We start from the raw sequence: 26,280 nt of genomic DNA, 5'->3' as shown, positions 1-26,280 counted from the left end.
TTACCTCCTCCCCTACAGTCCCTCTGAGGTTCTGCAGTAATTTCTATGCTTCCGTGTCTCTGAATCCACACCATTCATCACTTTCTTGTTCATGAGACTCTATATATGAGTGAGATCTAGTGATACTTGTCTTTCTCTGACAGACTTATTTCACTTAGCATGATGCTCTCCAGGTTCCCCCCCATGCTGTGTGAAAGAGATAATAATTTAAACATTGCGGGGGGTTGGGGGGGGGCAGGCAAGAGCCCATCCCAAGAGAATGGGTTCCTCCTGTGTTCAGGACTTGCCATCTTTTTATTCCTTTTGGATATACCCATAACCCTTAGGCAGGCAAGTTCCAGAAACAGGCAGACTATCTTTTTTTAAATTTTTTTTTTTTACTGCTTAAATTATTACAAAGAGTATTACATCTGTGTCTTTCCCCCCACCCCCCGACCTTGACAATCCCCTGGCCTCCCCTCAGGCAGACTATCTTGTCAGTAAGGATTTACATGACTATAAGTGGGAAAGTTGCTTCAGCTACCATTCACTGGAGTAAACAGTGGGTACATAACTCTGACCTTTACCAGGGCTCAAGGGTCACCAGCCTTCCAGGCTCCTTGTCCACACCTCTCTGCTAGTCTAGACAATAGGGGATTACCCACAGGATATATTGCTACAAGTGAAATCACTGGATCAAATGGCACTTTCATATTAATTTTTTTGCAAAACTCCATACTAATTTCCATAATGGCTGCAACAATTTTCATTCCTACCAGCAGTGTACTAGGGTTCTCTTTTTACTACATCCTCGCCAGCACTTTGCATTTGTTGACTTGTTGATGGCTGCGATTTTGACAGTTGTGAGTTGATACCTATTTGTTGTTTGAATTTTCATCTCTTTGATGATCAGTCACTTTGAGCATTTTTTCACCTGTCTCTTGGCCATCTTATCCCCAGTGAGGCCAGGCAGAGCTGCACTTCAGATGGCATCAGAAGCAGATGCCTTTAAAGTATGAGTGTCTGTTTTGTGACTTAACGTTGAACAACACATTCAATGAAGGCAGGTTACAGCGAGTTAGGGCCTTGAGCAACCTCTGGAAGATACAGTGGACCTGAAGGAGACACATGCCAAATGTCCTGAATGAAGAAACTATGCCTGCCATTCAGAATGAGCAGGTCCTGAAGAAAGATATGCAAAACCAGCCCCTAAAGGATGCCAGTCATGTGCACCAGAAACAAACTCGCCCCGGAAATGACCTCCCCTGTAGGCGCTCGAGGACGCTTAGTGTATTTGGTGTGTTCTTGGGCTATTTGCCCCTAAATCCAGTCCTGGATGGAACTGAGAAGATACAGGTTCCTTGCCTTGGAACCGAGAAACTACATTACCCAGAAGTCCATGCAAGGAATGCCACCAGGCTAGGCCAATGGAGGCTCCGAAAAGGCATTTCCCTTTGGCCGCTTCTGTAGGGCGGAAGCGGTAGTTTTTCTGGCGGGATTTTGCCTTCTCAGGTCTTTGTTTCAAGTGGTGAGGAGTTTCTGGTCTTACAGTCCCGTGGAGAAGGCCGGAGAGTGGTGCTCCCGGCCTCACAGCCAATGGTGGGCGCCTCCAGTGGTGTTCACAGCTCACACTTGGGATTGGATTGAGCTCGGAATCTCCACACGGACCCACGCCAGGGCGGGAGAGGACCGCCATTCCTGCAGCGGCTTCTGCTCCCGCCGCTCCCGCCCCGCTCCGCCCACAGAGGGCAATGGCGGCGCCCATGCGGAGGAGACGGGCTGAGGTGAGTCGAGTCCCCCAGGCCCTCACCGCCTCCTCACACAGACACCACAGCCTGGGGAGGGCGCCTGTCCCGTCCTGCAGCTCAGTCCCGCGGGGAGGACCGTGAGGAAGGTGGAGGGGAGAGAGGAGTGTTGTGGCTTCTGAGGACACAGCAAGGGCAGGGCAGAGAGGACGGGGGTGACTTGCATCGGAAGGTCCCTGAGGATGTGGCTGTGAGTATTGACGGAAAGATCAGAGGCTGCAGGGAGGACGGCACAGCCTCATTCGGGCTTTCCTGGCTGTGGGTCCATCAGGGGCCTGGGGGGGTCCTGGATCCGGCTGGACTACAAGCTCTCTACACGCCATATGCCAAGTTCATGGTGAGTCCAGCGAGATTCAGTGGCATTGGAGCAGGAAGGGGGCAGAGCTGAGGGAGTGAACCTGGGGTCTGAACATGGGAAGGGGATGAATATTACCCAGTGGTGAGCACATCTGGAGGAAGTGTGAGCTGATGGTCCCGGACCTGGTGTGGGGATTTAAATGCGAAGCATAAACCGATGCTTGGCTTTGTCTTGGAGGCAGGATCTAGAGACTGCAGTGGTGTTGCTTGGCAGCAAGGCTGGGGCCCTGCAAACATCGCCCAGACCTTAAATGGCATTGCTCTCTACCCCCTCCTCCAATTCTTCCCACCCAATCAGGCTGCTCTGCTGAGGGCCATCACAGTGAGTAATGGGACTGTGAGGAGAGAGCAGCCTGCACTGGCATTAGGGCCTGGTGTCCACACTAACCGGGTGCCCTGGAGGAGGTTGAAGCGGGAAATATGTGTAAGGAGTAGAATTACTGGTTCTAAGAAAGTCAGCTCTGCATTTAATTGTCTCCATTCTGACAGGTTGGAGTCACCTTTGAGGACATTGCCCTGTACTTCTCCAGGGAGGAATGGAGCCTCCTTGACAAAGATCAGAGACAGCTGTACCTGAATGTGATGCTGGAGAACTTTGAACTTCTATCCTCCCTGGGTAAGAGCCTCAGTGTCACTAGTGTCCTGGGCTTCGCTCTTTGGTTTCCCAGGCCCCATCCCCCAGGGTGTGCTGTTTCCTCCCACGTAGACTGTAGAACTGCTTGATTTTTCCTGTTTCTTGGGTAGTTGCTGTCCTGGGGAGGGTTGGTGTGTTTCTACGGCTCCCTGCTATTCCTGAAGGTCCAATACTCCCCGCTGCAGTAAACGCACAGGGAAGGACTTGTGGTTGGTAGTGTTGCTGGAAGCCTGATGGTTTCCAACTTGATCAGTGAGGAAAGAATTTTCTATATTCCTGTTGGATATTTGTACCTATATTTTTTGAAGAATTGTATCTATTTCCATATCCTTTTTATTAACTGTATTTTTTGGTTAAAGATTCTTTTAACTGCCTGGTATATATTATATATTAATTGCTTAGGACATACAGGAACACATATTTTTGCCTGTGCTTAATTACGCTTTGCAGATGCAGATATCGCTCCTCCACAGCGGCGTTTCTAGAAACGTCATATTTTTAGCAACCCCTCGTTCAGCAGGTCTAGTGCCACCATGGTTCTAGCAAGCTCAGATTCTTGTTACTAGTCCTTAGCAATAATCTATTTTTTTAAAAATAAATTTTATTGATTTTTTACAGAGAGGAAGGGACAGGGATAGAGAGTCAGAAACATTGATGAGATACGTCGATCAGTTGCCTCCTGCACACCCCCATCCGGGGATGTGCCGCAACTAAGGTTCATGCCTTTGACCAGAATTGAACCTGGGACCCTTCAGTCCCCAGGCCGATGCTCTATCCACTGAGCCAAACTAGTTAGGGCAGCAATAAAGTATTTTTTAAAAAATAAATATTTTTCTTGATTTTTTACAGAGAGGAAGGGATAGGGATAGAGAGTTAGAAACATTGATGATAGGGAAACATCGACCAGATGCTTCCTGTACACCTTCTACTGGGGATGTGCTTGCAACCAAGGTACATGCTGTTGTCCAGAATCGACGCCAGGTCCCTTCAGTCCACAGGCCGACGCTCTGTCCACCGAGCCAAACTGGTTTTGGCTAAAGTAATATATATTGTATTACATATGTGTCCTTTTTCCCTCATTGACCACAAATGAGTGAGATCATGTGATATTTATCTTTGTCCGACTGGCTTATTTTGCTTAGCATAATGCTTTCCAGTTCCCTCCATGCTGTTTCAAATAGTAAGAGTTCCTCCTTTTTTACAGCAGGGTAGTATTCCATTGTGTAGATGCACCCCAGTTTTTTAATCCACTCATCTACTGATGAGTACTTAGGCTATTTCCATATCTTAGCTATGGTAAATCGTGCTGCTATGAAGGTATGTCCTTTCTGATTGGTGTTTGTGATTTCTTTTTTTTAATATTTCATTATTGATTTCAGAAAGAGGAAAGGAGAGTGAGAGATAGAAACATCAATGATAAGAGAGAATCATTGATCGCTGTGTTCTTCACCCACCCTATTGGTAATCAAGCCCCCAACCTGGCATGTTGCCTTGACCGGCATTGAACCTGGGACCCTTCAGTCTGCAGGCCGACGCTCTATCCACTGAGCCAAACTGGCTAAGGCTGTTTCTGATTTCTTGGGACATTTTCCTAGAAGTGGGGTTACTGGGTCAAATCGGAGTTCCATTTTTAATTTTTGTGTAAAAACTAAAGTATAATCCACAGTGTCTTTACCAATATGCATTCCCACCAGCAATGCACAAGGGTTCCTTTTTCTGCACATCCTTGCCAGCACTTGTCGTTTGTTGATTAGTTGATGATAGGCATCCTGACAGGTGTGAGATGATATCTCATTATCCTTTTGATTTGTGTCTCTTGGATAAGTGGCTTTGAGCATGTTTTTTTATGTCCATTGACTTTCTATATATCCACCTTCTAAAAGTGTGTATTTAAGTCCTTTGCCCATTTTTTGATTGGATTGTTTATCTTCTTTTTGTTAAGATGTATGAGTTCCCTGTAAATTTAGGCGAGTAAACCCTTATAGGATATAACATTGGTAAATATGTTCTCCAATGCAGTGGGCTTTCTTGTTGTTTTGTTGATGGCTTCTTTTGCTGTGCTTTTATCTTGACATAGTTCCATTTGTTCCTTTTTTCCTCAGTTTCCATTACCCTAGAAGCTGTATCTGTAATACATTGCTAGGATATATGTCTGATAGTTTGCAGCCTGTAGATTTTTCTAAGAATTTTATGTTTTCCCGTCTTACATTTACAGACTTTATCTATATTTAGTTTATTGTGTGTATGGAGTAAGTTGGTGGTCTAGTTTCATTTTTTTTGCATGTTTCTGTCCAATTTTCCCAACACCATTTACTGAAGAGATTATCTTGTCTTCATTGTAAGCTCTCGCCTCCTTTCTCAAATGTTGAGCTAAATGTCTTGGGTGGTTTTCTGGATTCTCTGCTGTGTTGCATTGTTCTATATGTCTGTTTTTGTGCCAGTACCAGGCATTTTTGCAATATACGTTGGTATCTGGTATTGTCATCCCTCCAACTTTGTTTTTTTTTTTTCAAGATTGCTATGGCCGTAACCGGTTTGGCTCAGTGCATAGAGCGTTGGCCTTCGCACTGAAGGGTCCCAGGTTCAATTCCGGTCAAGGGCATGTACCTTGGTTGCGGGCACATCCCCAGTAAGGGGTGTGCAGGAGACAGCTGATCGATGTTTCTCTCTAATTGATGTTTCTAGCTCTCTATCCCTCTTTCTTCCTCCCTGTAAAAGAATCAATAAAATATATTTTTTAAAAATTGCTATCGCTATTTTATTATTATTAATCCATATTTATTTTTGGAGAGCTTATTATAGGTCTGTGAAATATGCAGTTGATATCTTTTTTTTTAGTGGAAATTTTATTTACTTATTTTTTTAATTCTTTATTAGTTAAGGTATTACAAATGTGTCCTCATCCCCCGCAGTAAATCCCCATCCTCCCCCCCGCCACTCATGCTCTCATTTCCCTGTTGTCCATGTCCATTGGTTTGGCTTATATGCTGCCGGGGTCCAACCCCAGCAGGTCCAGGGGTTCCCCAAAGGTGTGGACGGAGTCGGCGAAGAAGGAATGACAGGGAGACAGCGTTCAGTTGATCAGCAGCCTAGCCAGGATCTCCAGCCAGGATCTCCAGCCAAGTTCTGGTCTGGATCTCCAGAGAGGTTCTGCTTAGGATCTCCAGCCAGGTTCTGCCCAGGTTCTCCAGCCAGGTTCAGTCACCAGGTTCTAGTCAGGTTCTCTTGCCAATTTCTGTGGTCAGGTTCAGTCCAGGATCTTTTGCCATGTTCTCTGCAGCGAAGTTCTTCTGTCTGTAGGTTCTGTGTAGGTTCTGTCTGTAGGTTCTCTCTTCTTAGTTCTGTCTCCTAAGTTCTGTGTTCTAAGTTCTGTCTCTTTCTGTCTTGTTACATCTGTATTTATACCAGTTGATTCAATCCTATCAATCTCTATTACAAAGGTTAGGGCGTTTCTTGTCTCCATTCCAGGGAGTAAAGATTATGCAGCTTAAGCATGATTGTTTGTAGTTAAAGTGATTAATTACCCGCCTGGCACTTAGTTAAGGGGTTTTATTCCCTCCCTAACTTCAGGGGAAAATCCCTACCTGGGGATTCAACCTTTCTCGGAGAGGTGACCTTGGTTAAAACACAGCGCCAAGAAGGTGAGCAAACATATTAAGAACTGTATGCCATATATGCCAGGTCCCTTGAAACAGCAAGGATTGACCGGCTCCCAGCAATATGCATACATACAAGTGCTTTGGTTGATCTCTTCCCCGAACCCCCTTCCTCGCCTGCTTTCCCTCTGGGGATTAATAGTCTGATTGCTGTTTCTCTGTCTTTGGATCTGTCCCTGTTCATCAGTCTATGTTGTTCTCTATATTTCACAAATGAGTGAAATCATGAGGTATTTATCTTTCTCTGACTGGCTTATTTCACTTAGCATAATGCTCTCCAGTTCCATCCATGCTGTTGCAAAAGGCAAGAGTTCCCTCTTTTTTACCGCAGCATAGAATTCCATTGTGTAGATGTACCACAGTTTTTTAATCCACTCATCTGTTGATGGGCACTTAGGCGGTTTCCAAATCTTAGCTACGGTGAATTGTGCTGCTATGAACATAGGAGTGCATATATCCTTTCTGATTGGTGTTTCTGTTTTCTTGGGATATATTCCTCGAAGTGGGATCACTGGGTCAAATGGGAGTTCCATTTTTAGTTTTTTGAGGAAGCTCCATACTGTTCTCCACTGGTAATGCACCAGTCTGCATTACCACCAGCAGTGCAGAAGGGTTCCTTTTCTCCACATCCTCTCCAGCACTTGTTGTTTGTTTATTTGTTGATGATAGCCATTCTGACAGGTGTGAGATGATAGCGCATTGTCGTTTTGATTTGCATCTCTCATATAATTAGTGACTTGGAGCATGTTTTCATATGTCTTTCGGCCTTCTGTATGCCCTCTTTCGAAAAGTGTCTATCTAGGTCCATTGCCCATTTTTTGAATGGATTGTTTATCTTTCTTTTTTCTTTTTTCTTTTTTTAAATATATTTTATTGATTTTTTACAGAGAGGAAGGGAGAGAGACAGAGAGTCAGAAACATCGATGAGAGAGAAACATCGATCAGCTGCCTCCTGCACATCCCCCACTGGGGAAGTGCCCGCAACCCAGGTACATGCCCTTGACCGGAATCGAACCTGGGACCCTTCAGTCCGCAGGCCGACGCTCTATCCACTGAGCCAAACCGGTTTCGGCTGTTTATCTTTCTATTGTTAAGTTGCATGAGTTGTCTGTGAATGTTGGAGATTAAACCATTATCGGTGATATCATTTGCAAATATGTTCTCCCATGCAGTGGGTCTTCTTGTTGTTTTGTTAATGGTTTCCTTTGCTGTGCAAAAACTTTTTATTTTGATGTAGTCCCATTTGTTTATTTTCTCTTTAGATTTAATTGCCCTATGAGCAGTATCAGAGAAGAAATTTCTTTGGCATATGTTTGCGATTTCGCTGCCTGTGGATTCCTCTAATATTTTCATGGTTTCCCATCTTACGTTTAAGTCTTTTATCCATTTTGAGTTTATTTTTTTGTATGGTGTGAGTTGGTGCTCTAGTTTCATTCTTTTGCATGTATCAGTCCAACATTTATTGAAGAGACTGTCTTGACTCCAGTGTATGCTCTTGTCTCCTTTGTCGAATATTAATTGGTCATAGTGTTTTGGGTCGATATCTGGATTCTCTATTCTATTCCATTGATCTATATGTCTGTTCTTGTGCCAGTACCAAGGTGTTTTAAGTACAGTAGCTTTGTAATACAGTTTGATATCTGGTATTGAGTTCCCACTAACTTTGTTCTTCTTTCTCAGGATTGCTACAGCTATTCGATGTCTTTTTTTATTCCTGATGAATTTTTGGAACGTTCGTTCTAGATCTGTGAAATATGCAGTTGGTATCTTAATGGGGATTGCATTGAATATGCAGATTGCTTTCGGTAGCATAGACATTTTAATGATCTTGATTCTACCAATCCATGAACACGGTATATGTTTCCATTTGTTTATATCTTCTTCTATCTCTTTTTTTCAACTTCTTGTAGTTTTCATAGTACAGGTCTTTTACCTCGTTAGTTAAGTTTATTCCTAGGTATCCTAATTTTTTTGTTGCAACGGTAGATAAGATTTTTTGTTTGTTTGTTTGTTTCTCTTTCTCTGCATTCATTATTGGTGTATAAGGAAGCCATAGATGTCTGAGTGTTAATTTTGTATCCTGCTACATTTCTGAATGCATTTATTAAATTTAGTAGTTTTTTGATGGAATAGTGACCGTTTTACTTCTTTTCCAATTATGATGCATTTAATTATTTCTTCTTTTCTGATAGCTCTGGCTGGCACTTCCAGTTTTATATCTAACAGGAGTGGTGAAAGTGGACATCCCTGTCTTGTCCTGTTCTTAGCGAAAATGGGTGTAGTTTTTGCTGATTGAGTCTGATATTGGCTGTAGGTTTGTCATATAAGTCTTTTATTATGTTGAGGTATGATCCTTGGGCTCCCACTTTGCTGAGAGTTTTTATCAAGAAAGTGTGTCAGATTATGTCAAATGCTTTTTCTACATCAATTGATATGATTATATGATATTTGTCTTTCAATTTGTTTATATGTTGTATCATATTTATTGATTTGCAGATACTGTACAATCTTTCATCCCAAGAATAAATCCCACTTGGTCATGGTGTATGATCTTTCTAATGTATTGCTGGATCCGATCTTGCAGAATTTTCTTGAGGCTTTAAGGATTGATGGGTGTTACTATGACTACAGTGGTAGAGCTGCTGTGCAGGAGACACCCCTATGGAGCATGACCTGTACTAGTGGGGCTTTGGTGGTCAGTGAGTCTGCCTCTTGAGTGTGTCGCTTATGGATGTGAAGAGTTGTAAGGTGGTATGGTATGACACTGATCACTGGGTACACTGGCTCTTGGGTCTCCTGGGAGGTTTAAAGTCAGCCTCTTCCTGGAGCCACTGAGCAGCATCTACAGAGAGATCTGCAGATTCTCCTCTTTGTATGGAGTTTGGAAGTGCCCTAATGAGGCCCAGCTGTGAAGCAAAGAAGGCTAGTGCTTGTGCCAGGTATAGGCCTTTTATTGATGGATTTGCTGTTCCCTGACCCAACTGCAACTTGTTTGACAAATTTTAGCATGAGCAAGGACAGGCAATTCATATACAAACGCTACTGCACACAGCTTGGGTGGAGTTGTAAATTGGATGGGGTGAGGTCTCAGGGAATCACCAGGTCGGAGCACACAGAAATGGTTGTCACACAGACCTATGACCTGGGATGTCCCAGAATAGGTATAATGATCAATGCAAGCACCTCTGTCTTGGAGAAAGCTGCCCCCGAATTCCTGCCCCAATGCCAGTTAGTCCAGTTTTTTCTCGTATGTGTTTTGATCCGCCCCCCTACCCCCAGGCTCACCAGGCCCTGGAGGTTGGAAGAAGCAGGAGCTTGTATGTTCAGTTCGTGGTACTGACATTGTAAGAGGAACTGACATTGTAAGAGGAGCAGTTGGGTCTCCTTGCAGCCTCTGTGTACCTGAAACCAAGTCCACACTGGTTTTTACAGCCCGTAGTTCTTACTGCCATTAGGGTCTTTTTTCCCCAGTCTGTGACCTTGTGCTGGGCGTCTAGTGTGGTACTGGGACTCTTTGCTCCTCCAGATGACCTCTGCAGAGACAATCTCCCTCCCAATTAAAAACGTGGCCCTAGTGGGTAGAGGACCATCACCTTCTGAGCCTCTTTACCTCCTACCAGTCTCAGGGTGCTTTCTACTTTACCTCTCTAGTCCTAAGACCTCCATTCAGCCAGCTTTCCAGGAGTTCTGGCTGATGGTTGTTCTGTATTTTATTTGTAACTTTGAGGTATTTGTGGGATGCAGCGAGTATAGGCCTTTGCCAACACCACCATCTTGGATCTCCTCTCTCGTAACTTCTCTGAATTCTATTCTTTCTTCTTTTATCTTCACCTGAATAGTGATAATATTTTTTCCATTGATTTTTTTGTCTAAGGGAGAGAGAGAAAGGGAGAGGCAGAGATAGAGAGAGAAATATCAATTGGTTGCCTCCCACTTGTGCCCCGAGTCGGAGGGGGGTTGAACCTGAAACACACAAACGTGCCTCTTATGGAGAATCAAATCCACGACCTCCCACTGTGCAAGCAGGCATTCTCAGCACTGAGCACCATGGGCCAGGGCTATTTATTTATTCCTTAAATTATTTATCTACTTATTTTTAAACTACGTTTTATTGATTTCAGAGAGGAAAAGAAGGACAGAGCATTAGAAACAAGAATAATGAGGGAGAGTCATTGATCAGCTGCTTCCTGCACAGCCCCCCTGGAGATTGGGCCTGTAGCCAGTGCATGTCTTCTGACAAGGAATGGAATTGTGATCTCCTAGGTGCGTGGTCGGCAAACTGCGGCTCGCGATCCACATGCAGCTCTTTGGCCCCTTGAGTGTGGGAAACAGAGAAAAAGGGAAACATTGATCTGCTGTTTTTTCCCATGTAAGCATTTATTGGCTGTCCCCTACATGTACCCTGCAAACCCACAGCCATGGTGCATCGGGACCACACACTCAACAAGAGAGCTACATGTCCAAGGCTCTGAATTTGTTTATTAATTTCAGAAGCTCATATGGGATCTTGACCAATTTCTCTATGGAGGGTCATGTCGTCTTCTAACATCAACATCTCTTTTGATGCTTTGTGGTTCCTAGTGTCAGTTGTAATGTCCTATCTTTCATTTCTTTGAAGCATGTTTTCTTTTTCCCCCCAGTTTACCTTTCCCTAGGATCCCCTACCCCTCTGAAGCTAGTTTTTGTTTGTTGGTTTTTGTGTTTTGCTTTAGTCTAACTCAAGGGTAGCCAATATTTGTATTGTTTTATTTTGCCTTATCTCGCTTTTACTGATACTTCTTCAAATATTTGAGGAAGAGAGATGGAGAGAGAGAAAGAGAAACAGGGAGAGAGAGAAAGAGAGAGAGAGTGAAACATCAGTGTAAGGGAGAAACATCAATTGGCTGACTTCTGTACACAGGGTAACTGGAAATGGAACCCATATACTGATATGTGCGTTGACTTGGGAATTGAATACTCCACCCTTGGGTATACAGGATGATGCGCCAACGAACTGAGCCATACTGTCCAAGGCATTCTGTGGGTATTTTTTTGTTTGTTTGTTTGTTTTAAAAACATGTTATTAATTTTTTACAGAGAGGAAGGGAGAGGGATAGAGAGTTAGAAACATCGATGAGCGAGAAACATCGATCAGCTGTCTCCTGCACACCCCCTACTGGGGATGTGCCCGCAGCCACGGTACATGCCCTTGACCAGAATCGAACCCTTCAGTCCGCAGGGCGACGCTGTATCCACTGAACCAAACCGCTTAGGGCCATTCTGTGGGGGTTTTGATACACACAGATTTCCAGTATTTTTTGAAGAACAGGCCACTATGATCAATGATAGTGGAAGCACAGTGGCTGCTGGAGGTAACGATGACCCTCGTTTTTGACTGTCGGTATCTCAAATATGTTTGTTTACCCAGTCTTTCCCGTCATTCTTTCCGTATAGTTTTCCTTTATTTCTGTCTCTTATACTGTTTGTCTTCATGATACTCTTATCCCCATTTCCTATGGGGTTTTTGTTCATGGATAGCTGTCTACTTACACTAGGAAAGGGCAGATACTGATAGCTCTGATCCTGCCATCTTGCTGATGTCAGTCACATAGGTCTTTTTTTTTTTTTTTTTAATGTAATTTATTGATTTTTTACAGAGAGGAAGGGAGAGAGACAGAGAGTCTGAAACATCGACGAGAGAGAAACATCGATCAGCTGCCTCCTGCACATCCCCCACTGGGGATGTGCCCGCAACCCAGGTACATGCCCTTGACCGGAATCGAACCCGGGACCCTTCAATCCGCAGGCCGATGCTCTATCCACTGAGCCAAACCGGTTTCGGCAGGTCTTTTTTTTTTTTAAATATATTTTATTGATTTTTTACAGAGAGAAAGGGAGAGAGATAGAGAGTTAGAAACATCGATGAAAGAGAAACATCGATCAGCTGCCTCCTGCACATCTCCTACTGGGGATGTGCCCGCAACCCAGGTACATGCCCTTGACCGGAATCGAACCTGGGACCTTTCAGTCCCCATGCCGACGCTCTATCCACTGAGCCAAACCGGTTTCGGCCTTTTTTTTAAAATATATTTTTATTGATTTCATAGAGGAAGGGAGAGGGAGAGAGAGATAGAAAAATCATTGATGAGAGAGAATAATTGTTCAGCTGCGTCCTGCACACCCCCTCCTGGGGATGAAGCCTGTAACCCAGGCATGTGCCCCTCCCCAGAATCAAACCTAGGAACCTTCAGTCCACAGACAGACACTACATCCACTTATCCAAGCCGGCTAGGGCTCACGTAGGTGTTTTGTCTGTGATCTCATTTGTCGTTTGTTGTTCTACCACAGTGTTGACCATCCAACTTTGTTGTTTTTCCTTGCAGATTTGCATCACTTATCACGTGCAATGGCTCAAATGGGATTTAAGGGGAAGAATCATTTTTGTATCATAGAGGAAACATGACGTTATTTATTGATTTTCGAATGTATTTTATTGATTATTTTACAGAGGGAAAGGGAGAGGGATAGAGAGTTAGAAACATCCACGAGTGAGAAACATCGATCAGCTGCCTCCTGCACACCCCCCACTGGGGATGTGCCCACTACCAAGGTACATGCCCTTGACCAGAATCGAACCTGGGACCCTTCAGTCCAAAGACCGATGCTCTATCCACTGAGCAAAACCGGATAGGGCAAAACAGGACTTTATTAATTACCCCCCAGGCGGTCTTGCCTAGGAGAAGTGTCTTTGGGGAGGATTTCTCTGCTGGCCTTTGTTACATTCATAGCTAGAAACCCAGTTTTTTCTTATGGTTGCCCATTCCTCATCCAATTTTATGCTTGTTTGTGCTTATTGTTAATATTTTGCCAACTACTCAGTTCTAATAGTGATCCTTTCTTCTCGGATTCCCAGCCCACCAATAACCTTCACCTCTCTGGGCTTTGCACGTCTGCCTCTTTCACTGGTCTCTCTTTACTGCAAGCCAACGTTGGTCGATGCCTGCAGCACCTTGGAGTGCACACGTGTTATTATATTGGCATAAAACGTCATGTGCTCTAATACAATTAATTTTTATGACTTTGAGCATCTTTAAATTATTCTACACAGACTCACATGGCCAGCATGTAAGGTCCTAATGGAAGCCATTTGTGCAGGAACAACGAGTAACGTCTTCCTCTGTTCTTTGTGCCCCGTCCTGTGCTTCTGTCCCTCTCGTTTGCTTTTCATCATCGACTGAATTTTGGGGCCACAATATGTATAACAGCGATTTCCTCAGAGAATACCTCACTGGTCCTTAAAATCTTTATATTCCATCATGCCTAGTCATGACAGATGAACATTGGTGATGAACATATTTTGTTTTGATGGGATCGACACATACTTCACCAGCGTTTCCTTTTGTTCAGGTTGCTGCTGTGGAGCAGAGAATGTGGAAGTACCGACGGAACAGAAGGTTTCTGTTAGAGTGTCCCAGGCAAGGAATCCCAAGGTAGCCTTGTCTTCCCAGAAGAGCCACCCCTGTGAGAGTTGTGGGCTAGTCTTGGAAAACATTTTCCACGTGATGGAGCTGCAGGGAACACAACACGGACAGATACTGTTGAGGTGTGGGGCATGTGCAACACGGTTTTATTTCAGTGTAAAATTTCACCAGCAGCATGTGAGAGAGAAGACTTTCATTAGAGGTGTGGACAGGATCTCCCTTGCAAACAGCTGCAATTTCAATGTGTCCCGGAATCGTTTCTCATGCAGAGAGGTTGGGCAGGGTGTTTTTACTGAATCAGGATATCTCCACCTAAAGGCTCCTCGGACCAGGGACAGTCCAAATGCTATTTTGACACGTGGGATGACATTTCAAAGGACAAAAAATTATTACACCAGAAAAGAATGTAAGAAAGACATTATTTGCACCCACACGTTTATTCAGGAAAAGGATGTCAATGTTGGAAGTCGATGTTTTGTGTGCTCTGAATGTGGGAAATCTTTTACCACTAAGTTTCACCTTCACGGTGATCAGAGAGTTCACACAGGAGAAAAGCCTTATAAATGCACTGAATGTGGGAAATCTTTTACCAGTAAAACTGAACTTTGTACTCATCAGAGAGTTCATACAGGAGAAAAGCCTTATAAATGCACTGAATGTGGGAAGTGTTTTGTCACCAGCAGTAATCTCTGTCGTCATCAGAGAGTTCATACAGGAGAAAAGCCTTTTAAATGCAGTGTATGTGGGAAGTGTTTTATCACCAGCAGTAATCTCTGTCGTCATCAGAGAGTTCATACAGGAGAAAAGCCTTATAAATGCAGTGAATGTGGGAAATCTTTTTCCACTAAGTTTCACCGTCACAGTGATCAGAGAATTTACACTGGAGAAAAGTCTTATCAATGTAGCGAATGTGGGAAATATTTTGCAAGTAGCAGTGGTTTCCAATATCATCTAAGAGTTCATACCGGAGAAAAGCCTTATAAATGCCATGAATGTGGACAGTCTTTTTCAGGTTGTAGTGGTCTCCAATATCATCTAAGAGTTCATAGGGGAGAAAAGCCTTATAAATGCAGTGACTGTGGGAAATTTTATACCAGTAGCAACAACCTTCGCTGTCATCAGAGAGTTCATGCAAGAGAAAAGCCCTTTAAATGCAGTGAATGTGGAAAGTCTTTTATCACCAGCAGTATACTTGATCGTCATCAGAGAGTTCATACAGGAGAAAAGCCTTATAAATGTAGTGAATGTGGGAAATCTTTTACCACTAAAGCCCATCTTCACAGTCATCAGAGACTTCACACTGGAGAAAAGCCTTATCAATGTAGTGAATGTGGGAAATCTTTTATCACCAACAGTAAACTTTGTCGTCATCAGAGAGTTCATACAGGAGAAAAGCCTTATAAATGTAGTGAATGTGGGAAATCTTTAACCACTAAGGCCTACCTTCACAGCCATCAGAGACTTCACAGTGGAGAAAAGCCTTATAAATGCAGTGAATGTGGGAAATCTTTTACCACTAAGGCCCACCTTCACAGACATCTGAGACATCACACTGCAGAATAGCATTATAAATGCAGTGAATGTGGGAAATCTTTTACCACTAAGTCCCACCTTCACAGTCCTCAGAGAGTTCACACTGGAGAAAAGCCTTATTAATGTAGTGAATGTGGGAAATATTTTGCAGGTCGCTGTGGTCTCCAATATTATCTAAGTTCATACAAGAGAAAAGCCTTGCTGAAACTGGTTTGGCTCAGTGGATAGAGCGTCGGCTTGCGGACTGAAAGGTCCCAGGTTCGATTCTGGTCAAGGGCATCTACCTGGGTTGCGGGCACATCCCCAGTGGGAGATGTGCAGGAGGCAGCTGATCGATGTTTCTCTCTCATCGATGTTTCTAACTCTCTATCTCTCTCCCTTCCTCTCTGTAAAAAATCAATAAAATATATTTTTAAAAAAAAAGAGAGAGAAAAGCCTTATAAATGCAGTGACTGTGGGAAATTTTATACCAGTAGCACCAACCTTCGCTGTCATCAGAGAGTTCATACAGGAGAAATGCTTATAAATGCAGTGAATGTGGATAGTCTTTCACAACTAATTCTCACCTTCATTGTTATCAGAGAGTTCGCACAGGATAAAGTCGTTATCAGCGTAATTAACGGGAGATATCTCTCTGCCTAATTTGTAAAGCTGCTCTGCACAAAAGAGTCCGAATGTGAAAAATTTCGTAGATGTGTTGAAAATGTAGTTTCTTACTTAGGACTTAACAATTGTATAAGGAAATATATGAGGTCTCATTACTCTGAATTTTATCTCACACATTTAATCACCTACATTATGTAACATACCCACAACTATTTTTACTGTTCTGTTTTCTTGTTTGTATGTTGTAGCCATATGTATCTATGTTGGACTTTTTAATATACAGTGCTGTCTTGCCAGGTCTATGTCACTGCATATTTCTGTTGCTGAAGGTATTTCACCTGAACCACTTATAAAAGGCCCCTACAGATGGCCTCAATCACCGTCCTCATGGGCCCAGGGAAGCTAACTCTGTTGTCTAATTTGTTGAAGAAAATGAGGAATACCTGGGGCCTTAGTCTTTCTTGTTTCTCTGTCGTGAGTTGCCACATACGACTGATTCCTGTTGGCCCCAGTCAACATAATCTTGCAGAAGACCTGCCATTTTCACAGAGAAACTTTCCCTTGATGCCATTGATGAATTTATTGAGTGCCTAAGTAACCAATGAAAGAACTCCCAGTCTCATGGCTCTTTCATTGCAAAATAATGGAGGCTTTTCTGTAAGAATTCTTTACTGTTGGTGTTCGGTTGACTCTATGGGTTAGTTTCTAAGGAGATCTGGGCTCTCCAAGCATGATGCTGTGAAAAACTTATACGGGGTTTCAAACATTTTTGCCCTTGGGGGAAGACTATGGTGCAGAAATTGACTCAGCAGTTTTTGCCAAATTTACATTGCTGCCCATAATTTCCCAGGGAACACTGTAGTCTCTCTAGTCCTCATGTGATGCTGGATACCTTGAGACACAGAAATCACTCCAAAGAGGGGGTAGTTGTGACAACCTCAAGTATGTTTTCTAGCAGCTTGAAATTTTTCCTTGTTTTCAAGGAATGCTACGACATTTGAAGGGAACCTCCTGTCCAGGTCTTGCAGAGGGCCATGTGCCATAATGCCGACCATTGTGAAAATAAGAAAGTCATTAGGAGGTACAAAATAAGGTAGAAATCTCCTAGGTTTTGTTTTAGCCACTGTAAAGCAAAAGATGGCTGTGGTTGATATTGTTTAAGGAAGTAACTTTTATTTCTGATCTAGATTGTAAGCTCTGGCGGCAGTTGCATTGTTTCTGAGCTTTGGTTATCTTCGCTTGTGTGACCGGATAGCTCCAAGGGACTTTGGGTCTGTGTGACACGCCAGACTCAGAGTTGGAGGTCTCCAGCTCTGCAGGACCGAGGGCTGCTCATTTTCATGCAGCAGCAGCTAGAGAAAGAGGCTGAGGAGGGACCAGACTTCCACCTGTGCGGACGGGGCTGGTTTGACTGGGACTGGTGTGGATGGACTCAGTGCCAAGGCCAACCATCCAAACAGGCTAATCCAGGGGACTGGTTTTGCATCAATGACATCTTTTTTTTTTTTTTTTTTTTTTTTAACAGAGAAGGGAGAGGGATAGAGAGTTAAAAACATTAATGAGAGAGAAACATCAATCAGCTGCCTCCTGCACACTCCCCACTTGGGATGTGCTCACAACCAAGGTACATGCCCTTGACTGGAATCGAACCTCGGACCCTTGAGTCCGCAGGACCACGCTATATCCACTGAGCCAAACCGGTCAGGGCCAAGGACATCTTTCTATCGGCGGAATATCAACATGGAGTCAGCTGAAGAAGATGGTGACTGAGCCCAAGCAGATGTTGGAAAAGCAAGTGAAAGCTATGCTAGCGTTGGTAAACTGCCAGTTTTCTGTAAAATCCTGCGGAGCTAAATCTAAAGACTCTAAGTAAGATATCCTGAAAACGTTAACATGTTTATAGTTTGGTTTTGCATTGGTATTGCTTTGTTATTAGCCAGAGTTTTGTTCTCTTGTTAAGATTGCTGTGTCTGTAGTTTTGTTAACAGCCAGAAGTTTGTTTTGATGTTTTGTTTATGCTGAATAATTTAGAGTTTTTTGGATAATGTAAATAGGCGTGTTTAAAAACAAAAGTAAAGGGGGATGAATGGGGCTCAGCTACAGTGTTTTGGACAGGTTCAAGCCTCAGACTAATGAGAGGCCACAGTCCTCTCATGGCCACGTGCACGTCCCAGCTGGAGGGCAGAGCCTTCCCAGCACAAATATAGCCAACAGCTATAATTGTAAGCTTGAACCTATGGTCTAAACCAGGGGTGGGCAAACTTTTTGACTCGAGGGCCACAATGGGTTCTTAAACTAGACCGGAGGGCTGGAACAAAAGCACGGATGGAGTGTTTGTGTGAACTAATCTAAATTCAAAGTAAACATCATTACATAAAAGGGCACGGTCTTTTTTTACAATAGTTTTATTCATTTCAAACGGGCCGTAGTTTGCCCACGGCTGGTCTAAACACATGGCCCCACGTGCCTGTGTGATAGAATTCAGGTGCATATAGTTGATTAGGGTTGAAACCAAAGAGAATGTTGTAAACAACTTGATCACGCCCCTACTTTGCCTCATGGCATCTGCTATAAAATAAAGACACGGCTTGTGGGCGCTGTCTCCTCATCAGGGAGGCAGCGTCCCACAGAGACCCAGCTTTCATTCTCTTGTCTGTCTTTTCTTAATCCTTTCATCACCCCCACTCAGGATCACCCTTGGCTGTGCTGGCGCCGCACAGAAACTTTCTACTAACTAGAGACCCCTTGGTGCAAATTATGTCTGAGGTGTGACAACAGCAGGAAGGAGGGGTATGTAAGAATTTAGCCTTGAAAGTAGCTTATCTTGTTAAGCAGTTTGGCCAGAGGAGCTGTGTGAATTAGAGGAACCAACATCTAGGGGTTTAATTAGCAGGTGCTTCTCATAAATTGTGGAAGGCCACAGCGAAGAAAAAGACTTTTTTTTTTCCTTACAAATACCTCAACCACATTTAGGACCAAAGGAAAGACTTTTTTCCCCCTTACAAACACCTCAACCACAATTAGAACCTAATGCTTTATTGCCTGAAGAGTGACTACTTCTAGGAGACCAAATAAAGGAACACCAGAAATACTGGGGACGTTGTGTTCATTAGGACGTAAGCAATGGGTCCCAGAGTTAATAAACCACTCATTGAATTTTTTCCTCAACCCACAGGTTCTAAGTCCCCAGTGATGGCACATAGTAAACCTAGCAAGCTCAGGGAGCCTGGCATGGCATGGTCAATCTTAAAAACTCAGAAGCCAAAAGTAACCATATAGAATGGTTTGAAGTTAAACCTTTCTAAGTAAATGTGAGTCTCAGGGGTAGGTATGTCCTAAGCCTGTGTGTGTGTGTGTGTGTGTGTGTGTGTGTGTGTGTGTGTGTCTGTCTGTGTTGCAAAGGTCAATTTTTACCTTATTGAGCCTGTCTGTTGATTTTTTGCACCTGGGATAACGTACCTTTGGATTTTCAGGGACATTTCTGTTTCACAGAGTCCTAAGAGCACAATCTCCCAACACAGAAGATCACAGAGCCTCAATTATTATTGTTCTCGGGTTAAATATTAACGGATCGATAAACTTTTAAAAAGAGGTTTGTGCTTTTTTTTTTTTTTTACTTTTTATCCAATCCCTGAGATTTCCCTCCTTAACTCTCCCACCTAACTTATCACCAATTAATTTCATTTCACCCGTTTAGAGTCTAATGTATAAAAAAGGTGCAAAACTGCCATTCTACGGAGGATTGCTCAACCTTATTTTCCTTCCTGGCAAATGTGGCCGACTTGGGTCAAATAAACTTTAAAAAGTTCTCCACACGTTTGGATATTTCTTACAACACCAAAAGCAATTGACTCATGTGAGGCTGGAGAAGGTTACATGGAGTGGTATCAGCATTTCCAGGGACTCAACTGACGGAAGACATATTTATAAACACAAATGTAGAGCAGACCCAGAACCCAGCAAGCTAGAGCTTTCCGAGAACAGAAAAAAATGCTACCCACCTTCAGCCTCCCAGCCTGGGCTCCATGCATACCACCACCCCTGGTCGCCCAAGGCTGGAGGGCCCTGCCAAGTGGAAAGCCATGTTCTGAGGCACATCCTTGCCATACTGAGCGTGTCTTCCCAAAATGAGGCACAAGACCTGGGTTCCGGGGAGTTGAGTGAGCCTCATACTGAGGAGGACCAGCACCCCATTTCCAGGAGAGGCAGCCGGCAGGGCACAGGCTGCCCAAGAGGGGCTAGCAATGGCAGCAGATCCAGCCAGCCCTGATGCCCCAGGAGTGAGGGTGCGAGCAGAAGCCCTCTGGGCACAGGAAGCCAAGTCGGTGTCTGAGGACTGGGGTAAGCAGCTTTGTCCTTCCTACACTGGCCCCTCCCTCTTGTGTCCAGAGGCATAGAAGCGGGCTGGCAGGTGGGCGATGTTCCAGTCCAGCCCAGTGCCATCCAGGGGTGGATGGGCATGCGGAGACCAGTACCTGGGTGACTTAGTGGCTCTTGAAGGGATGCAAAGGCCTACATGGCACAGGCTGGGGGTCATGCCCAGAGCTCAGGAGGCAGCGGCCTCAGGTGCCAGCAGGTGCTCAGGCTCCTCCCTCCACGGCTGGCTCTGCTGCAGCTGTTTCAGGGGTGACCTGAGCCAGGACCTGGCTGCACTCAGGGGAATGTTTCAACCACGGCCTGTGCCCGTTCCCACGGAAACATGGTCCCTCCTGGGTTCCTTTGCTGCTTCTGGAAAGCAGTGCTGTCCCATCCAGCGCCCAGGCTGAGGTGCCCAGAGGATGTGCGGCAGGCAGCTCCCCGCACAGCCCCTGGGTCTCCTGCCTGGCACATCGCAATCAGGCCGCCTGCTTTGGAGGAAGGGTCCTTGTGCCTACAGACTCAGGTTTGATGCCAAAGGCAGGGCTCCTCGGTGGCACAGGTGGCCCCGCCCAGACCCCATCTGTGCTGAGAGGAAGGAGCAGCTCCAGGAGGGACCATCGCTCCCTTCACAGGCCCCTCCTGGCGCAGTAGGGCTGCCTGCCTGACCCTGAACTCTGAGAACTGGAAGTGTTTAACTTGGATCGAGGAGCCTTGAAAGCTTCATGTATTTATAGCTTCTTGTTTAAAAACAGTGTTGAGAAGAAATCTTTGGTTATTCATCCAAAAGCTGAGTTGATGGGAAACAAGTCATAATCTAATTGTTTTTGTGGAGGGCAAGAGCGGAAGTTGATGATGAAATAAACGTGAATGGGAGAGGAAAAATAAAAGGAAATGCTCAAAGCTCAGGTGACTTTGTTTTTATTGGGTGTGTGCATGTTTTTTTGTGGGGTTTTTTTTTGTTTGTTTTTTTACTCTTTGAGAAATATGTTCTCTGACTTTATTTCTATAAATGGCTTTAAATAATGAAAAGTATCCTGAAGAAGTGTGTGGTATGCAAATTAGCATACAAAGGCTTTGGGTGCTTTCCTCTTTGTTTTGTTTCTGTGTTTGTTTGTTTTTGTAGTCCTAGCTGGAGAAAGCCAGGTTCAGAGTTGGTTTACTATAATCTATACCATTTTTTTAAAAAAATGTTTTTATTATTGATGTCAGAGAGGCAGGGAGAGGGAAAGAGAGATAGAAACATCAATGATGAAAGAGAATCATTAATCAGCTGCCTCCTACACTCCCCACATTGGGGATCAAGCCCGCAACCCAGGCATGTGCACTGACCAGGAATCAAACTGTAACCTCCTGGTCCATAGGTCGACGCTCAGGCACCGAGTCACGCCAGCTGGGCTTAACCTATTCCATCTCTTAACAACAAATATATATATTTTTATTTTTTATATTTAATTTTGGTTTTTTTCTTAAAGTATTACAAAGAGTATTACACATGTCTCCTCTTTTCCCCCCATTGACATTATCCCGGCCTCCCCTACCCCCCAGTGTCTTGTGTCCATTAGTTATTCTTATATGCATGCATACAAGTCCTTCGGTTGATCACTTACCCCCCACCCCCAATCCGCCCAAGGCTTCCCACTGTGGTTTGACAGTTTGTTCAGTGCTGCTCTGCCTTTGTATCTATTTTTGTTCATCAGTTTATAATGTTCTTTATTATCCATAAATGAGTGAGATCATGTGGTATTTTTCTCGGCATCCCAGGGTCCGTTGCAGACTCACAGGGGCCGTATCAGGCACAGAAGGTGCCGTCCCAGCCTCACAGGGGCCGTTTCAACCTCACAGGGGCCGTCCCAGCCTCACAGGGGCATCCCAGCCTCACAGGGGCCGTCCCAACCTCACAGGGGCCTTCCCAATCTCACCGGGGCCATCTCAACCTCACCGGGGCCGTCTCAACCTCACCTGGGTTGTTTCAACCTCACCGGGTCCGTTTCAGCCTCATTGGGGTCGTCTCAGCCTCACAGGAGCTGGCTCAGCCTGACAGGAGCTGTCTCAGCCTCACGGGGGCCATTTCAGCAACACGAAGTTTGGCATTCTGTCTTTTGTTGGGCGTCTCCTTGCTGGACAAAATTCCGGGCGTTCTTGCTGGCTGAATTTCTGGTATGCTTGCTTGGATTTTGTTTTTTTTGGGTCCTCTCTTTTTGCTTCTTGGTTAGCCTGGCTAGAGGTTCATCAATCTTGTTTATCCTTTCAAATAACCAGCTCTTGGTTTCATTGATTTTATGTATTGTTTTTTTGGTCTCTATGTCACTTATTTATGCTCTAATCTTTATTATCTCCTTCCTTCTGCTCACTCTGGGCTTTTCTTGTTGCTCTCTTTCTAATTCTTTGAGTTGTAGAGGTAGATGATTTACTATCATTTTTTCTTGTTTTTTGAGATAGGCCTGTAGAGCTATAAACTTCCCTCTCAGGATTGCTTTCATTGTGTCCCATAGGTTTTGGATTGTTGTCTTTTCATTGTCATTAGTTTCCAGGATGTTTTTAATTTCTTCTTTGATCTCATTGGTAACCCAATCAATATTTAATAATATGCTATTCAGCTTCCAAGTGTTTGAGTATTTGGGGTTGTTTTAATTGTAGTTTATTTCTAATATTATGCCCTTGTGGTCTGAGAAGATGCTTGGTATGATTTCAATCTTCTTGAATTTGGGGAGACTTTCTTTGTGACCCAATATGTGGTCAATTTTTTAATATGTCCCATGAGCCCTTGAGAAGAATGTACATACCGGGGCTTTGGGGTGAGGTGTTCTGAAGATGTCTATTAAGTCCATCTGATCTAGTGAGTCATTTAGGATTGCTGTTTCTTTGCTGATTGTTTGTCTAGAGGATTTATCCAGTGATGTCAGTGGTGTATTAAAGTCCCCTACTATGATTGTATTGTTGTATATCTCTCCTTTGATATCTTCCAGGAGTTTTTTTTATGTATTTGGGTGCTCCTGCATTGGGTGCATATATGTTTATCAGGGTTATATCTTCTTGTTGTATTGATCCCTTTAGTATTATGAAGTGGCCTTCCTTATCTCTTATTATGGCCTTCACTTTGAGGTCTATTTTGTCAGATATAAGTATTGCTACCCCAGCTTTCTTTTCCTTTCCATTTGCCTGAAAGATATTTTTCCATCCCTTCACTTTCAATCTGTGTGAGTCCCTTCTTCTGAGTTGGGTCTCTTGTAGACAGCAAATGTATGGGTCATGTTTTTTTTATCCATTCAGCCACTCGATGTCTTTTGGTTGGAGCATTTAGTTTATTGACGTTTAAAGTTATTATCGAAAGGTACTTGTTTGTCGCCATTTCTTTTTTGTGCATGGCTGTTTTCTTTCTGAGCTTTTTATTTCTTCCTTTTACACCAGTCCCTTTAGCATTTCTTGCATTGCTGGCTTGGTGGTGATAAACTCCCTTAGCCTTTTTTTTTTTTGTCTGTGAAGCTTCTTATTTCCCCTTCAGTTTTGAATGATAGCCTTGCTGGATAGAGTATTCTTGGATTTAGTCCTTTGCTTTGCATCACTTTGTAAATTTCTGCCCATTCGTTTCTGGCCTGATGTGTTTCTGTTGAGAAATCACTTGATAATCTAATGGGAGATCCCTTGAATGTAACTTTCCATCCCTCTCTTGCAGCCTTTAAGATTCTCTCTTTGTCCTGAACATTTGCCATGGTAATTATGATGTGTCTTGGTGTGGGACTTTTCGGATTCACCTTGTTTGGGACTCTCTGGGCTTGTGTGACTTTTTTCTTCCCCACCTCTGGGAAGTTTTCTGATATTATTTCTTCAAATAGGTTTTCTAACCCTTGTTCTGCTTTCTGTTGTTCTGGCACCCCTATTATCCATATGTTGTTTCGTTTCATGTTGTCCCATAGCTCCCTTAGGCTCTCCTCCTGTCTTTTAATTTTTTTCTCCAATTGCTGTTCAGTTTGGTGTGTTTTGTTTCCCTGTCTTCTAATTCGCTAATTCGGTCCTCTGCTTCTCCTAGTCTACTGTTGAAACTTTCAATGGTGTTTTTTATTGCAGCTATATCACTCTTCATTTCTTCTTGGTTCTTATATAATTTATTGATTTTTTTCATCTGTTTCTTCTTGCTTCTTGCATAAGTTGTTGATTTTTTCCTCCATTCAGTTTATGCACTCTAGGACCCTTAATCTGAATTCTTTTTCTGTCATGTTGCATGCCTCTGTATCACTTCACTGCTTTTCTGGCAAGTTCTCCTTTTCTTTCCTTTGGGGGTTTCTTTGTCTACCCATGTTTGATCGCACCGCCTTATCTAGATGTTGAGTCGTTCAGTGGCTGCTCCTTGGGTGGCAGTGGCTCCTCGGGCTGCGGTTGCTCCTCGGGCAGTTGTGGTAGCAGCTGCTCCTCAGTTGGTAGCAGCTCCTCTGGTGGGTGCTGGTCACAGTTGTGGTGGTTCCTCTGGCTGGTAGGGGGAAGCTTCACACACAGCTGCTGTTCCTCAGACAGAGGGTGTGGTGATCAGGAGGCTGCTGTTCCTTGGATGGGGGCGGGCTACACAAGCCGTGGGAAATCTTTTACAAGGTACTTTGGTCTCCAATATCATTAGAGAGTTCATACAGGAGCAAAGCCTTATCAATGCACTGAATGTGGAAAAACTTTACAAGTACCACGGGACTCCAATATCATCGGAGAGTTCATACAGGAGAAAAGCCTTATAAGTGCAGTGAATGTGTGAAATCTTTTACCAGTAGCACTGCGCTTCATTGTCATCAGATGTTTCACACAGGAAAAAGCCTTTTAAATGCAATGAGTGTGGTAAGTATTTTACAAAGAGCATTCTTCTCCAATATCATCAGAGAGTTCACACAGGAGAAAAGCCTTGTCAATGCAGTGAATGTGGGAAATCTTTTACCTTGAGAAACAGGCTCTGTCATCATCAGAGAGTTCACAGTGGAGTAAAGCCTTATAAATGCAGTGAATGTGGGTAATCTTTTACCTGGATAACTGCCCTTTGTGCTCACCAGATAGTTCACACTGGAGTATGTCTGGGAGGAGCGTGAATTTTTTTCTTGTTTTCAAAGGATGCTAAGACATTTGAAGGGATTCCTTTCCCCAGGTGTTGCATAGGACCATGTGCCGTAATGCCTTCAATTCCATGGGTGATGTGCACTGGTTGGAGGACCATCGCAGTGAGGGGAACTCCTTCACTGCAGAAACACTGCCCTAATTCCATTAGAAGGAATGGTCTTCATCTATACCTAAACCAAGAAATTTGAGGAAAAAACTACAGGAGAGGTGTGTACAGATCTGAGGGACTCCAGGCTTGTGTATCTTCTGTGGAACAGTCATTGTCATTGGTTATAATCAAGAGGTTTTGTGGCTTCCTGTATTCTCTTAGATGTTCCCATCAGAGCTATTGGTGCTCTGGCAGCAAAACTAAGAGGAAACCAAAGGGTGTCTTTAGGCCGGAGATGTGGCTTTTGTGACGAGTCAGCATTCCAGTCGGTTTGGGTGAAAGTTCTTCATTGTTTGTTACATTTTCTGTCACAGAGATGACACTCTCACCCAGAGGCCATAAGAATGTGGATTGAATATAGAGTTGAAAAACCTGTTGTTCCAAAATAGGTGAAGGTACATTGGTTTTATCTTGAACCATTTTTGAAAAGGTATAATGAGTAAATTTTTTTTTAGATATACAAAAACTTTATTGAACTGTGCCCTGTAATGAACATTCTAATCCAAAATTTCAGAAGCACTTCAGAAAGAATTGACCAATCAATATTCCAAATTCTCCACAACTCCATTTGTTCCCACACACCTTGCTCTTGAAAAATGGCGGGGGGGGGGGGGGGCGCGCAGAGGAGGGAAGAGAAAGACAAAACAAGTAT

General features: G+C 43.8%; 2 protein-coding genes across 2 annotated transcripts in view; both read left to right on the top strand.

Annotated features, from left to right (window-relative positions):
• LOC132216081 (oocyte zinc finger protein XlCOF6-like) overlaps nucleotides 1-26,280 on the top strand; it is a 128,737-nt gene that overhangs the window by 21,375 nt on the left and 81,082 nt on the right. The window lies entirely within an intron of this gene.
• LOC132216121 (zinc finger protein 501-like) lies at nucleotides 13,823-15,618 on the top strand. The gene has a single exon (XM_059665218.1). The coding sequence runs from the start codon at nucleotides 13,973-13,975 to the stop codon at nucleotides 15,452-15,454; it is 1,482 nt and encodes a 493-aa protein (XP_059521201.1). The 5' UTR covers nucleotides 13,823-13,972; the 3' UTR covers nucleotides 15,455-15,618.

Source organism: Myotis daubentonii, chromosome 15 (genome assembly GCF_963259705.1).
Source record: "Myotis daubentonii chromosome 15, mMyoDau2.1, whole genome shotgun sequence".
NCBI classification, from domain to species: Eukaryota; Metazoa; Chordata; class Mammalia; order Chiroptera; family Vespertilionidae; genus Myotis; species Myotis daubentonii.
Note: the sequence above shows the minus strand (reverse complement) of the source record. Positions and strands in the feature narration are given on the sequence as shown.

What these genes read in the sequence shown, in the direction of transcription:
- LOC132216121 (XM_059665218.1), top strand. Translation starts at nt 13,973, where the DNA reads ATGGAGCTGCAGGGAACACAACACGGACAGATACTGTTGAGGTGTGGG.